This window comes from Carlito syrichta, unplaced genomic scaffold (genome assembly GCF_000164805.1).
Source record: "Carlito syrichta isolate Samal-C Ts95f unplaced genomic scaffold, Tarsius_syrichta-2.0.1 Scaffold312007, whole genome shotgun sequence".
Taxonomy (NCBI): Eukaryota; Metazoa; Chordata; class Mammalia; order Primates; family Tarsiidae; genus Carlito; species Carlito syrichta.
The window spans coordinates 28,618-42,581 of record NW_007256103.1 but is presented as its reverse complement, the minus strand read 5'-3'; the positions used below and the strand labels follow the sequence as shown (position 1 = coordinate 42,581).

At 50.5% G+C, this 13,964-nt stretch overlaps 1 protein-coding gene across 1 annotated transcript in view; it reads right to left on the bottom strand.

The window, feature by feature from the left end:
- Window positions 1-13,964, bottom strand: part of ANKRD27 (ankyrin repeat domain 27) — a 52,070-nt gene that overhangs the window by 21,140 nt on the left and 16,966 nt on the right. The window contains exons 10-17 of the mRNA XM_008069414.1: window positions 13,317-13,395; window positions 12,724-12,856; window positions 7,469-7,561; window positions 5,801-5,928; window positions 5,148-5,230; window positions 3,356-3,471; window positions 2,832-2,924; window positions 1,252-1,449 (exon numbers count right to left, since the gene is read on the bottom strand). Coding sequence (XP_008067605.1) covers window positions 1,252-1,449; window positions 2,832-2,924; window positions 3,356-3,471; window positions 5,148-5,230; window positions 5,801-5,928; window positions 7,469-7,561; window positions 12,724-12,856; window positions 13,317-13,395 — 923 coding nt within the window. The remainder of the gene's footprint in view (window positions 1-1,251; window positions 1,450-2,831; window positions 2,925-3,355; window positions 3,472-5,147; window positions 5,231-5,800; window positions 5,929-7,468; window positions 7,562-12,723; window positions 12,857-13,316; window positions 13,396-13,964) is intronic.

Here is a 13,964-nt window from a genome sequence, read left to right as displayed (position 1 = left end):
CGGCCACTGCCCTCCAGTCTGGGCGACCGAGTGAGACTCCAACTCAAAAAAAAAAAGAAAAGAAAAAACGCAGACTGTGCTACTTCCAAAATAGATGTGAACAAGCTGAAAGGACAACCTAGAAGAGAGTTGGAAATCATAAGACGGAGCTGGTGAGACATCAAAAGGCAGAAAGGCAAGCCCATGCAAAGCGGGCCACTGGAAACCTGCAGGAAAACAGAGTCACGGAAGTAACTCGTTCCAGCCGCCCACAGAGGGCCGGCACTTCACAGGCCCTGGGCTCCCTCTGCTCAGCCCGCCCATGCCCTCTCTTGTAGCACCCCTTCCTCAGAGCTACTGCTGGGAGGTGAGTGCACAAAGACCTGGTCTCCACGAGCCACCCCACTCCCCTCCCACTCATGAGGGGCAAGCACTTTCCCCACACGGTGCCAACAACGCTTCCAGAAATTGCTACCAAGAAAGGTAAGTTCATTACCAAATCACTTATAAAAGAAAGCAAATTCGCCGGGCTCAGTGGCTCAGCCTGTAATCCCGCGCCTTTGGGAGGCTGAGGTGAGTGGATTGCCTGAGCCCGCGGGTTCGAGACCCGCCTGGGCAGCGAGACCTCATCTCTACAATAAATCAAAAAATCAGCCGGGCGTGGTAGCGCGTGCCTGTAATTCCGGCTACTCCGAAGGCTGAGGTGGAAGAGCCCAGCAGGTCGAGGCTGCGGTGGCCGGGAGCAGCCACTGCACTCCAGTCTGGGCGATGGAGTGAGACTCCAACTCAAAAAAAAAAAAGAAAGCAAATTCAAGGCCGCTCAAAACTAGCCAAGTCAGAATAAAGTTTCTACGCCCTGACAGGAATATTGGGGGGGGGACCCAGAATAGAGTTTCTAGGCACTGAAGGTGAAGCGATGGGAAAACCAGGCGGCAACACGCCCTTCTTTTCCTCCCAGGCCCTGTCCCTGCTTTTCTTGTTTCGAGTCTCTGTCCTGTTTTCACTCACTCTGCTGATAAATCAATGGCGCTGAGTGGCTGGAGCAGACGCTGCTGGGAGCAGCTCTTGGAACAACACTTAGAGAAACTACTAATAAAACTAAAATAAAATAAACAAGTAAAACCCATTAACGATGAGGTCCCAAATGCAGCAGAGGGGGCAGGCCAGGTTCTGCCGCCGGCACTAATGCACAATTTGTCCCTCAAGGCCAAGACCTCATCTACGGACAGATTCTTTTTAGTCAGCTTGTTGTTTGGAGATGAGAAGAGTTACCTTGGAGTTCAGCGCACACTTGAGCGGCGTCTCCTTCAGCCTGTTCTGGACCTCGGTGGAGGCTCCATTTTGCAGCAGGGTCTCTATGATGCCCTGGTAGCCCCAGCGTGCCGCTATGTGGAGCGGGGTGTCTCCTTTCTCGTTGCCAATATCTAGCCTGCACGACTGCACATCGTAGTAGACCAATGCCTTCACACACTGCAAGGAAATCGGGAAACAGCCCCGTCAACTGACATGCACACCTCGGGCCCTGTCTGTGCCCCCTTAGCTTGGCTCAACCAAGGCTCCACTCACCTTGAGTGGTTGCAAATGAGCAGCAACCAACAGTCAGAACTCAAGGAGCCACAGTACCTGATCAGGATACCTCGTGCTTTCACAAGAGCGCAACTGCCGATCAATGAGAAACGGTGGCTGACACTGTGATGACCCCACAGACTGAACACCCAGTTCTCCCAGCAGGCCTGAAACCGCTGTCCCTTGAAAGGCCTGCTTGCAAGACTGACTCCTGGCCTGCGGTGTTCCATGGACACTTGAATTTGGGGTGTGTTCCACGGTTCCCTAACTGATAAGGCAGCTCATGGGGCCCAAACTGTTTTGTAACACAACGTGGCTTATGCTGAACACCTGCTTTCCTTCTGGGAGTACGGAATGTTGGAGCATGCTTGGCAGACAGCGTTTACGTGACCGGCCTTCAATAAAAATCTTGGACACTGAGTCCCTAATGAGCTTCCCTGGTAGACAGCAATTCATGAGTGTGGTTCTGCCTCCTTGCTGGAAAAACGGAGCCCGTCCTGGGTGACTCCATGGAGAGAGGACTGTCTACAGGTGAACCCTGGGTTCTTCTGGACTTCAGTCATGTGCCTTTCCCCGGGCTGATCTTGCTGGGTCCTTTTACTCAACAAACCACAGCTGTGAACACAACTCCAGGCTGAGATCCGTGAGTCCTCCCAGCAAATCCCTGAGCCAGGGGGATGGTCTTGGCGACCTCTGACACAATACACACGAAAGGTCATCGTGCAGCTGTTGAAGAGCAGGCGAGACTGATGTCGCCTGACCTACAGGATTTCCATCCCGTGGTGCCGAGTAGGAAAGGAGCTTGCCTAAGAATGCCAGAGTGCGGCCCTGTTTTGCACATCAACTGCCTCACCCAGTCTAAACTCTGCATATGTGTGAATCCATTTGTATATGACTACGGAGGAGGGGAAAGGGAAAGTGGGCAGGAAAAAGGAACACATTCATAATAAAAGAGTGAAAACGGAAACTCCAGAACTCCGTGACGTTACTAAAAAGTGGGAAAGGCAAAAATTGAGTATGTGCCAAGGCAAGAACCAGATGGCAGCAGGGATGAACGAAGGTGGCTTCATCCCAAAAAGTCAGTGTGCAGTTAGGGTTTAGATTCCTGTCGCTTCATACAGTAGCATCTCTAATACATTATAAAGTCCTTTAAGTTAAAAAAAGTTACACACCCACGTTCCGATAATTACTGGCACGAAATACAACACGGAACGAATTCAAGATTCACATTTCCTCACGAGCAAGAAGGGGGCGAGCAGCCCCCGGGAATGGCGGGAGCCACTTACGTCCTCGTGGCCACGGGCGCAGGCCAGGTGGAGGGCGGTGTTGCCGTTGTTGTCTTGCACCTCGGCACTGGCCTTGTAGTGCAGCAGCAGCAGCTGCCAAGGGAGGAGACCGCCGTGAGCGTGGCGCAGCCGGCCGTGGGCTCGGCTTCTGCGGGGGGCCCAGCCTGGAGTCTTGGGAGCGGGAGGTCTTCTGTTCTCATCTTAAAGCTGATTCATTTACACGACTATTAAAGGGACACCTGCACTCCCTCCTTCCCGACCGAAGGGAAAACCCTACAGCCCCACCCTTACTCTCCCAGGATGATCAGCAAGTTTCCAATTTCATCCTAACGATGCTGTCTAGAGGCCCCAGGAAGGCGTGGACTCCCGGCCCTCACTGTGCTCCGGCAGTGAGGTGGCAGGGGACAAGGGAGGCACGACATTGGGAGGTGGGGCACAGCACAGCCAGCGTGGCGGCAGGGTCGACGTGCAGGGCCCAGCTTGGCGGAGCACCCGCAGCACCCCATGACGGCCGCCGGACTCACCGTCACACTCTGATAGCCCTTCTGACATGCCAGGTGAAGCGGAGTGGACCCGTGATAGTCCGTGGCATTCACCACGGCGCCCTTGGACACCAGGAGGTCGATGAGAGATGCCTGCCCTACAGAAGAGAAGAACTTCACAATGGAGGAGGGAGGACAGGTTCCCAGGCCCCAACCGTGAAATGACAACACTCTTTGACCCACGAAGTCTCTGCATGAAACATGCGAGATGCTTTTTCTGCTTGACAGGAATCAGCTAACATCAAGTCAGGCTCAGACTGTGCTGAGGCGGGCCTTGGAGGGGACCAAGCTGAAGTGCACCTCGAGCAACAAAAGGTAATGAGAGAGAGCTTCAGACACCCACAGAAGAGTCCATGTTGTCAATTCATATGATGAAATACTGTGCAGTCATTTAAAAACCGCTGATAGGAATAAATGTTCATATGTATTGCCAAGTGAAAACCAGCATAGTTCAGAACATGAGTCCCACAATATCATGTATTTTTTTCTTTTTGAGTTAGAGTCCCACTCTGTCACCCAGGCTAGAGTGCAATGGCATGCTCATGGCCATTGCAGCCTCGACCTGCTGGGCTCAGGTGATCCTTCCACTTCAGCCTTCTAAGTAGCTGGAACTACAGGTATACGCCACAATGCCCAGCTAACTTTTTGATTTACTGTAGAGATGAGGTCTCGCCAAGCTGCCCAGGCTGGTCTCGAACCTATGAGCTCAGGCACTCCTCTCACCTCACCCTCCCAAAGTGCTGGGATTATAGGCGTGAGTCACCGTGTGAGACGAGAGGATTGCCTGAGTCCAAGGGTTCGAGACCAGCATGGGCAACTTGACGAGCTCTCATATCTACAATAAAACAAAAAATTAGCTTGGCATGGTGGCTCACGCCTGTAGTTCCAGCTACTTGGAAGGCTGAGATAGAAGGATCACCTGAGACCAACAGGTCGAGACTGCAGTGGCCATGCGCGTGCCACTGCAATCCAGTCTGGGCGACAGAGTGAGACTCCAACTTAAAAAAAGAAAAGCCGGGCTCGGTGGCTCAGCCTGTAATCCCGCACCTTTGGGAAGCTGAGGTGAGTGGATTGCCTGAGCCCGTGGGTTCGAGACCCGCCTGGGCAACTTGGTGAGACCTCATCTCCACAATAAATTTCTAAAAAAATGAGCCGGGCATGGTAGCGCGCGCCTGTAGTTCCAGTTACTTGGAAGGCTGAGGCGGAAGGATCGCCGGAGCCCAGCAGGTCGAGGCTGCGGTGGCCGGGAGCGGCCACTGCCCTCCAGTCTGGGCAACTGAGTGAGACTCCAACTCAAAAAGAAAAAAGAAAAAAAAATATGTATTTTAAACATACATTCACACAAGTATTCTAGACACTCCTAAATCAGTTATCCCTGGGAGGTGGGACGGTGGCTGGTGACTCCAGAGGAGTGTGTGTTTTCTACCTTTTATGTGCACTTTAAAAGGCATTAAAATTATTTTTTAAAGGCAGTGCTACAAGATTGACCCGGAGCTGTCAATCATGAAACCCTTCACATAGTTTGGCCTCACGCCCACTGGCCCGGAGACAGCGACAGGCAGTGAAAACCACACACAAGGGCTCTTCTAGCCCAGGAGGCAGCAGGCTGGACACCAAGGCCTGAGGAACAGCTGCGTCTCTTCTCTTTCCAGGCCTTAGTGGGCGAGTCCATGATGCAGCCCCTCCACCACCCGTTAGTCAGGCCTCCACTGAGCCACCCTGGGCACCATCCCTTTGCCTGATAGCCCGCAGAAGCCCGTCAAAGACCACATACCACAGAGAGCAGCCACGTGGAGAGGTGTGTGACCCCTGTCATCTCTGGAAAACGGAGTGACAACTGAGGGGTCATTCAGTCTCCTAAAATGGAAGAGTCAGAAAAACAGGCCATGGGAATGACATGGAGCCTCTCCTTGACCAGGGTGGACATGCGGGTGGCCTGGGATTAGAAGACTCACGGGATGCGATACAAGATGTGTGTCTTCTGCACCATCCAGGGACCTCCCAGGGCCTGCTCAGTCTCCTGCGGTGCGAGGAGCTGAGGCCTCCAGCCAGTGTCTCCCCCACCAACCCTTCAGGCCTCAGCTCCCACCAAGGCAGCCCAACGAGGATAACGGGAAACCAGACGTGTTACTGGGAGAACCTGACATTCCTCCCACTGTCAAACTCGCTTTCTGAGGCGGGGGCAGGCCCTATTCCAGCCTGTCCTGGCATCCAGTCCACCGGTGGGCCAGGAGTTTTGCAACCTGTATCCTAACAGATTCTCCACAGAGGCAGATGCTAGCGTCTCCACTGTACAGCAGAGGTAGCCGAGGCGTGGTGAGGACAGGTCCTTATTCACAATCGCATGGCAAAACAGGTGGGAAAGTTCCAGCAGGCCTCATGTCTCCTGCTCCCTGGCACACTGAGCCTTCACGAGCACCCTCTTACCCAGAGACGAGTTTCTCACAGTCATCACAGAAGCACAGGGGGTGACACATCTTTTGGACGGCATCTTTATCATGGTCTTCTTGGCTCAGAAGTCTTTCCACTTCTTTCTGGTTACCTGAGGCAATGTGCTAAAAAGTGACACGCAAAATACTATCAATGCTGAGGAGTGATTTTGTTTGGTTTGGTTTTTTGAGTTGGAGTCTCACTCCGTCACCCAGGCTGGAGAGCAGTGGCATGCTCATGGCCACCCCAGCATCGACCTCTGGGCTCAGGGGATCCTTCCGCCTCACCCTTCCAAGTAGCCAGAACTACAGACACATGCCACCACACCCGGCTAATTTTTTGGATATTTTGTAGAGACAAGGTCTCACCAAGTTGCCTAGGCTGATCTCAAACCTCTAGGCTCAGGCAATCCTCTCGTCTCCACCTCCAAAAGGGCTGGGATTACAGACCTGAACCACCATGCCCGTCTGAGAAGTTGGTTTTCACGGGGTGAATTTTGGAGGAGTCCTTACAGAAATGCATATCTATGCATCGATGGATGAAATGATTTGCTCTCTCATTAGAAGGGAATGATTTCCTTCCAAATAACCTGGGCAGTGGGGATGGCAGTAAGGTGAGGTAGAGATAAAACAAGATTGGCGATGGCTACATGGAGCTTTGCTCTCTTTCTCTCCATCAATGTGAAAAATCTCCCATAATTCAAAAAACAACAACATGGCAAAATTCCCAAAGCAAAAAGACTGGGGTGGAGGGAATACACCTCTGAACGTCAGTGTAGAGTTTGACACCTCAGTTGTATTCCTCTTGTCTTTGTTGTTTTTGTGTGTTTGTTTGTTTGTTTGTTTTCAGCGAATCCCCACAGGGTGATAAGTAATAGTTTTGTTCTTTTTTAAGAGAGACAGCCTCATTATGTTGCCCAGGCTGGTCTTGAACTCCTGGGCTCAAGCGATCCTCCCACCTCAGCCTCTTGAGTAGTGGGGGCTACAGGCATGCACCACCACACCTGGCCACCTCCTGTATTCTAACAGAGCCTCAGCTTGGGGGAAAGAGAACAGCTGCACTTAGCAGGAGACCCCCATCAACAAACAAACCCACAGGGCTCACCCCTGGGATTTCTGGACATGCTCCCTCCATGGGACACACTTGGACTCCAGGTAGCCTGGGAGAAACCGCAGGCTGCCCGAGGAAGTACACCCCCACCCAGCCCCCACTGACTGCCCAGCAGGTACCTCAGCAGCCTGCCTGTGGTCAGTCAGCGTCTGAGTGGGGAGCCACCCCCATGCACCCGGTGACAAAACCGCCAGCAGCCAGGCACTGTGTTCCCAGCCCAGTGTATACACTCCACCCACCCAGCATCTGCAGTTAGAGGTTCCTCAAGCCCAGGAGAGGCACAGGCTCTGCAGAGGCTACCAGTGGAGGCACTACGGAGTTGGCCTTGAAGAACAAGTCATGTTTCAACCAACCGAGAAATGCCCAGCTCCTGCAGTGTGCCATCAGCATGGCTACAGCACAGCACCTTTTGGGGAAGACAAGCTGGTTCCCAATGTCAAGCCTCAGCACGCCTACTGCCCACTCTGACGGAACCCTCAGTGGATTTCACAGAGCCGCTGAGAGACGGAGACTTCCCCACACGCCTTTGCCCACAGAGACGTCTGGATGTCTCACCTTGAATAGGCAGTCAGTGGGAGTTGAGGTCATCTGAGACAGTAAGCTCATTCTCTGCTTAAGGAACAGCCTGTCACCGAATCCCTCAGACTCCTGCAGGGAAAAACAAACAACCTGTTTCATCACACATCATGAGGTGTCGGTGCATATCCTTCAAAGCAGAGGGCTCTGGCAATGACCCTGGCGGCTTCTCCCAAAGCAGGACCAGCAGCCCTGCTCATGGAGACAGAGAACAGGCAAACTCTAGCGGGCAGAACAAGCGGTCGCTCTGATAACTCTTCCCTGGTAGGGACCGGGGGTCCTGGCGGCACGCACGCCGGCTACGCGTGTGTGCAGAGCATGTTGTCTCCCGTGTGGACTCTGGACTGTCCTGGTCTCCTTCCCTTCTCAAGCCTCTGACGCCTGCCCAGCCCCAGCCCCTGCCATTCCAGGAAAACCATTGGACAGGTTGGTCTCTATTTCTCTCTGTCAACCGGCAGCAGAGAGGGGTTCTTGCTTTTGGAACATACCAATGAAAACAATAGGCTGTGAGGCCAAAGTCCAGTAAGACACCGGGGAAACCCTGACCCAGAGATTCTTTGCCCCTGCATCTCTGTAGGGGCTTACAGAATTCATCCTAATTCCACATCTTTAAAATAAAAGGAAAAATGAAAAAGAATTCACCCTAGTTAATAAATTCAGACACTCAGCGTGTAATCCCATGCCTTGGAAGGCCGAGGTGAGTGGATTGCCTGAACCCGTGGGTTCGAGACCCGCCTGGGCAACTTGGTGAGACCTCATCTCTACAATAAATCAAAAATTAGCCGGGCATGGTAGCGCGCGCCTGTAGTTCCGGCTACTTGGAAGGCGGAGGCGGAAGGATCGCCGGAGCCCAGCAGGTCCAGGCTGCGGCAGCCGAGAGCAGCCACTGCCCTCCAGCCTGGGCGATGGAGTGAGACTCCAACTCAAAAAATATAAATAAATAAATAAATAAATAAATAAATAAATAAATAAATAAATTCAGACTTCATATTGTAGGTAATGTTTACCTAGATACAAAAATCTAGATATGTATCCTTGCTTTATGAAATAATTCCTATAAGACATTTGAATGCTCACTTGAGCACCTGCAACTAAACTGTCTAATGGCAAATGAACTTCCTGAAAAAGAGTCTTGGTGAGAGGTAAAGTGAATTCTTTTCCAGCCAGCTGCTGCCAGAAAAACTCCCCCAACTCTGACAAATTTGTGGGACAAGGCTGTCTCTTAGATGCGTGCTGCCATCTAAGTTTTGACTCAGAGATGAAGCCAACATCACCTCCGGAGAGAGGCCTTTCCGGGGTCCTCTGTCAAGCAGGGTCCAGATGTCCCCCTCAGGAAGGACATCTTAGCGAATGAACAACCAATACCTCAGAATGGAGCCATAATTTGCTCCCAGCTGCTATATGCTATATAAAGCTGTAACAATCTGCTTTACACAGTGATTTACAGCTGAGCAGCTTAGGGTTAGGGAAACATCAAAGACACTGTGGTTGAGGTAAATACAGGGCTCTGCCCTCAATTCGGGGTGACAATGTGGCGGGTAGTGATGACGAGAGGTAGATCTTCTAGGACTGACTCTTCAGAATGACCTATCAGAAGGAAGAGGACATGAGCAAAGAAAAGAGGTACACACCATTTATAAGAAATCCAATGGAGCTAGGAAGACCAGAAGCACGCAAAACTGTAGCAGGGAAGCACACAGATGCCTTCAAAGGTCTCCCCTGCTTTTCTCATACTCAAAGGTAAGACTAGAGCCATCCCAGTAACAGTTATTTTCAGAAAGCTGAAGTCTTCATTGATGAACATGCCTAAGGAACGTTTATGGTCACCTCAAGTACGATTATATCTTGGGGAGAAAATTTCCGTGAAACTACACTGAACAAATTCAGTAGTAAAATCTAATTTGATGTACTAATAGTTAATGCTTTTCAGAAATCTCGCCTGCTGTATGGAGATACACTGTTTTTTTGTTTTTGTTTCGTTCCCTAAGAAACACCATCAACACACAGCAATGGCTTCACACATTCCGAAATGGAACGTCATTAGTTAAAAGAAACCAGTCAGCAGCTAAAGGCAGAGGCAACAAGACAGAATGGCAACGCTGGTGTCACAAAAGACACCAGGCACAATACCTGCTCTGTCAATAACAGGTCAAACTAAACACAGGCGAGGAGCATCTCGCAGGCCTGACTCACTCAACACAAAGGGACAGGCTTCACAGCAAGCCATAAGGGTAATGCATACCCGGTCCCAACATCTAACGGAACCAACCACCCTCCATGCAGGAAGGCAGGACACCCCAGACAAGAGGGGTGCACTGGGCTGTGTCCCCTCCCTTGCCTATCTAAGCTGAATGCCATCCTTAGGGGCATCCCTACAGGATACACAAGAGAGCCAAGAAGCAGGGACGCCAGAGGGGCAAGCAAGGACACTAGTGTCACTTGGAGCTTCGAAAAGGTACTTTCAAACATCACATATGAGTCTCACAACAACCCATTAAGGTTTAAAATATGCGGCATTAGCTGGGTGCAGTGGCCATTGCCTATAATCCCAGCACTTTGGGAGGCCGAAGTGACAAGACTGCCTGAGCCTGTGAGTTTGAGACCAGCCTGGAGAATTTGGCGAGACTTTATCTCTACAATAATTAGCCAGGCATGGTGGCGTGTGCCTGTAGTTCCAGCTACTTGGAAGGCTGAGGCGGAATGGTTCACCTGAGTCCAGCAGGTCGAGGCTGCAGTGGCCGTTAATGTGCCACTGCGCTCCAGCCTGGGTGACAGAATGAGACTTTGACTCAAAAAAAAAAAAAAAAAAAGTATAAATCTTAAAAAAAAAAAAAAAGGCAGTATTATCCCCAGTGCAGACAGTAAAATGGACAGAGAGACAAAGAGATTTGCCCAAGGTCAAACAAAGCATAAGACTCAAACCAACACCAGCACAAGAGGGGCCACCACTCAAATGCTACCCCAATTCACCTGCAATATTTTCTAAAGTAAAAGTTGAGGTGAGAAGCTGACTGACAACATGTGGTCAACCATCTCCTTACAATCTGGCCAAAGGACTTCAAGTGTTGACCTTCTGTCACAGAAAGAAAGTGGGATGGCCACATTACGGGAACAGCAAGAAGACCAAAGCAGCTTCAAGAGGGACATCTCCCTCCAGGTGACAAAGGACACCCCTGGCCCCATCAAGGAGCATCAGGCTGATGCCTGGGCAGGGTGGTGAAGCTAGGAAGGAAGTGGCCTCTCAGACCAATCAGAGGGAAGAACCAGAGGGGCAGGGCCATCACAGAAAACCACTCCAGACACCATGAGAACCACACATGCTGCTAGAGCCTCAAAGGAAACAATTCCAGCAAAGAACTCTTACTTCCCAGCTATGGAGATGACAGAAATTCGGATTCTGCTCACAAGGAGGTAGAGGGACAAGTACGCGTGTGCACGCTCACACACATTCTAGAACGCTAGTGATTTCCCTCCAAATATAGAAACACAACAAGGCAGAAGAAAACAACTTTTCAGAAGGGCCACAGGCACCCATGTCTGAGGCCGGCCGGACATGACTGGAGAATCAAATCAGACCCCAGACAACAACAGAAGTTAACTCTTCCTCGATCACCCATAATTCTGTCAGGCCCTGTACCAACAAGTACAGCATGGCCTCAACTTTTGTTAAAAATACAATTCTATATTCACAGAAAGATAGATACCAAAATATTAATAAAAATCATCCCTGACTAGTAAGTTTATAACAGGCTTTTGTTGTCTTCACTGCAATTTTACATATTGCAAATATTATTTCTAAGCAAATACTAGTCTTCTAACGAGGAAAAAATAAGGCTAATCTTTGGGGGACAAAACAGTACACGATATAATTCCAGTACGTAAAATATACATGGATAGGAAAAAGAGGAGAAAATATATAAGCATGTTGATAATGAGCCCAGTGGGACCGCCGGCATCTGAGAGCACCTGCCTGGACAGGCCGTGTTACCTTCTGGATGGGCCGTGTTAACTTATCATTGCTTGGGAGATTGCAACATCAGGATCTAAGATGAAATGAATGTTCAATCCTCAGGACATAGCTTGTAATACAGAAATCTCTTCTTTTTTTTTTTTGAGTTGGAGTCTCACTCTGTCACCCAGACTGGAGTGCAGTGGCCGCTCCCGGTCACTGCAGCCTCGACCTGCTGGGCTCCGATAATCCTTCCGCCTCAGCCTTCCAAGTTGGAACTACAGGCGCGCATTACCATGCCCAGCTAATTTTTTTTTTTTATTGTAGAGATGAGGTCTCACCAAGTTGCCCAGGCGGATCGTGAACCTGTGGGCTCAGGCAATCCACTCACCTCGGCCTCCCAAAGTGCGGGATTACGGGCTCAGCCACCGAGCCCGGCTTTCAATTTTTCTTTTTCTTTTTTTTTTTTGAGCTGGAGTCTCACTCTGTTGCCCAGACTGGAGTGCAGTGGCCGCTCCCGGCCACCGCAGCCTCGACCCGCTGGGCTCCAGCGATCCTTCTGCCTCAGCCTTCTGAGTAGCCGCTCACAAGTAGGTAGAGGGACAAGTACGCATGTGCTACCACGCCCGACTGATTTTTTGATTGCTTGTAGAGATGAGGTCTCGCCAAGTTGCCCAGGCAGGTCTCGAACCCGCGGGCTCAGGCCATCCACTCGCCTCGGCCTCCCAAGGCGCGGGATTACAGGCTGAGCCACCGAGCCCGGCTATCTCTTCCTTTTTATTGATTTCAACTTTGTGATTTCTGGGAGCACCAAACCATTTTACGAATTGGTATGTGGTGAAACAGGCCAGCCATCTGGCCTTGGCTCATGATTCCACAACCCTCCCAGGAGTGTAACTGCCTTTCCCAGTCCAAAGTCACCAAGCAACCAAGGAAACAATGGTAAGGTCATTGAGTTCTAAAACCGCACACATTAATAGCCTCGTTTTTTTCCCCTATCAAGGTCAAGAAATCCAGCTTCACCAGTCTGGCTTGCTTTTGTACCAGCATACTTTTGAAGATGACAGGAGTGCATGAAGTAGGATGCTGAAAACATGAACCCCAATGATACCACCTGTCAACTTTCTCCATCAGTTGGGTGCTTGGTGTTGTTTGCCAAGTGGTTTCCAAGACTCACAGCCCTCCAGCAGCAGAGCCTCCATCCTTGGGAGATACCAACCCCAGAGCCCTACCAAGGGTACCATGATCTCCACAAAGAATGGCCAGGACAGGAGTGAGATCTTACGGGTGGTTTCACAGAGAGGTTTCCTTGCCGAATATATTCAATTGCAGCTTCAACTGAGGTCAGGCAGTATCCCAGTTCATCTTTTGCTGAGCTGCTAAATCTGAAGTTTTTTATATAACTCAAATTTGCCATCCTAACAAAAGGAAAAACAAGTTTTACCATTGTATACTCAACACTTTCTGCGAAAACAAGGCTATTGGCTTGGGAGACTGATGAAATGCCTAAAGGGAGTTGGTTAGATCGGGGAGCTACCGCTTCTGTCCCCTTAAGCTCTCTGTAAAGTATGTGCAATTAGGAAACAAAACTACTTGCTGCTTCCCTTTGCAGCGGGAAGAAGACGGAAAGGATGAGAGGCAGCTTCCTGCTCAGCCACTGACTCGCTGCATATTCCAGAATAAGAAATGCAAGCTCCCAGGGCCTCAGTTTCCCCGTCTGTACATGGAAGAACAGCCAAATCCACCAGGACGAAGGGAGAGGAGCAAAACACCTGGCTCCTAAGAGGGCTGTGATCACAGGTGGCTTTTCCTATAGGTACACGAAAACCGCCGTGTAGCGCTGCCATTTTTAAAGTGCATCTTAGCAAAGAACATTACCAGTTAGGGATCTCTGTTTTCACGAGCAAATACAACAGGACTGAAAGCAGGTCATCAGCACACATGGTCTCCAAGTTAACTGCAAGGGGGAAACACATGTTCAAAGCCATGATGAGACTCTAAACACACGGACAAGGGTATCAGCTCCCTACAGCCATGCAGCCCACAAAACCACCATTCCAGTAAGATCATACAACAGGGAGAAAAGTAACTGCACTCTTTCCTATACACTGTTCTGAATAGAAGTCAGATTCAGGGGGTAAAAGAATGCTCAGTGTTGTTTTCAGAACATGGGGAAAAGACAGTAACTCCAGACTGCGCCTTGCTAGCCTCCTGGAGGGTGAAAAAGTACCAGAAAGCAGTGGCAGTAGACACAAAATAAAGAGTACCCAGAGCCATCACCAAAAGTTCTTTCATAGGCCAGGTGTGGTGGTTCACACCTATAATCCCAGCACTTTGGGAGGCTGTGTGAGAGGATTGCCTGAGCCCACGGGTTCGAGACCAGCCTGGGCAGCTTGGCGAGACCTCATCTCTACAATAAATTTTAAAAAAAGCAGGGCTCGGTGGCTCAGCCTGTAATCCCGTGCTTTTGGGAGGCTGAGGTGAGTGGATGGCCTGAGCCTGCGGGTTCGAGACCTGCCTGGGCAG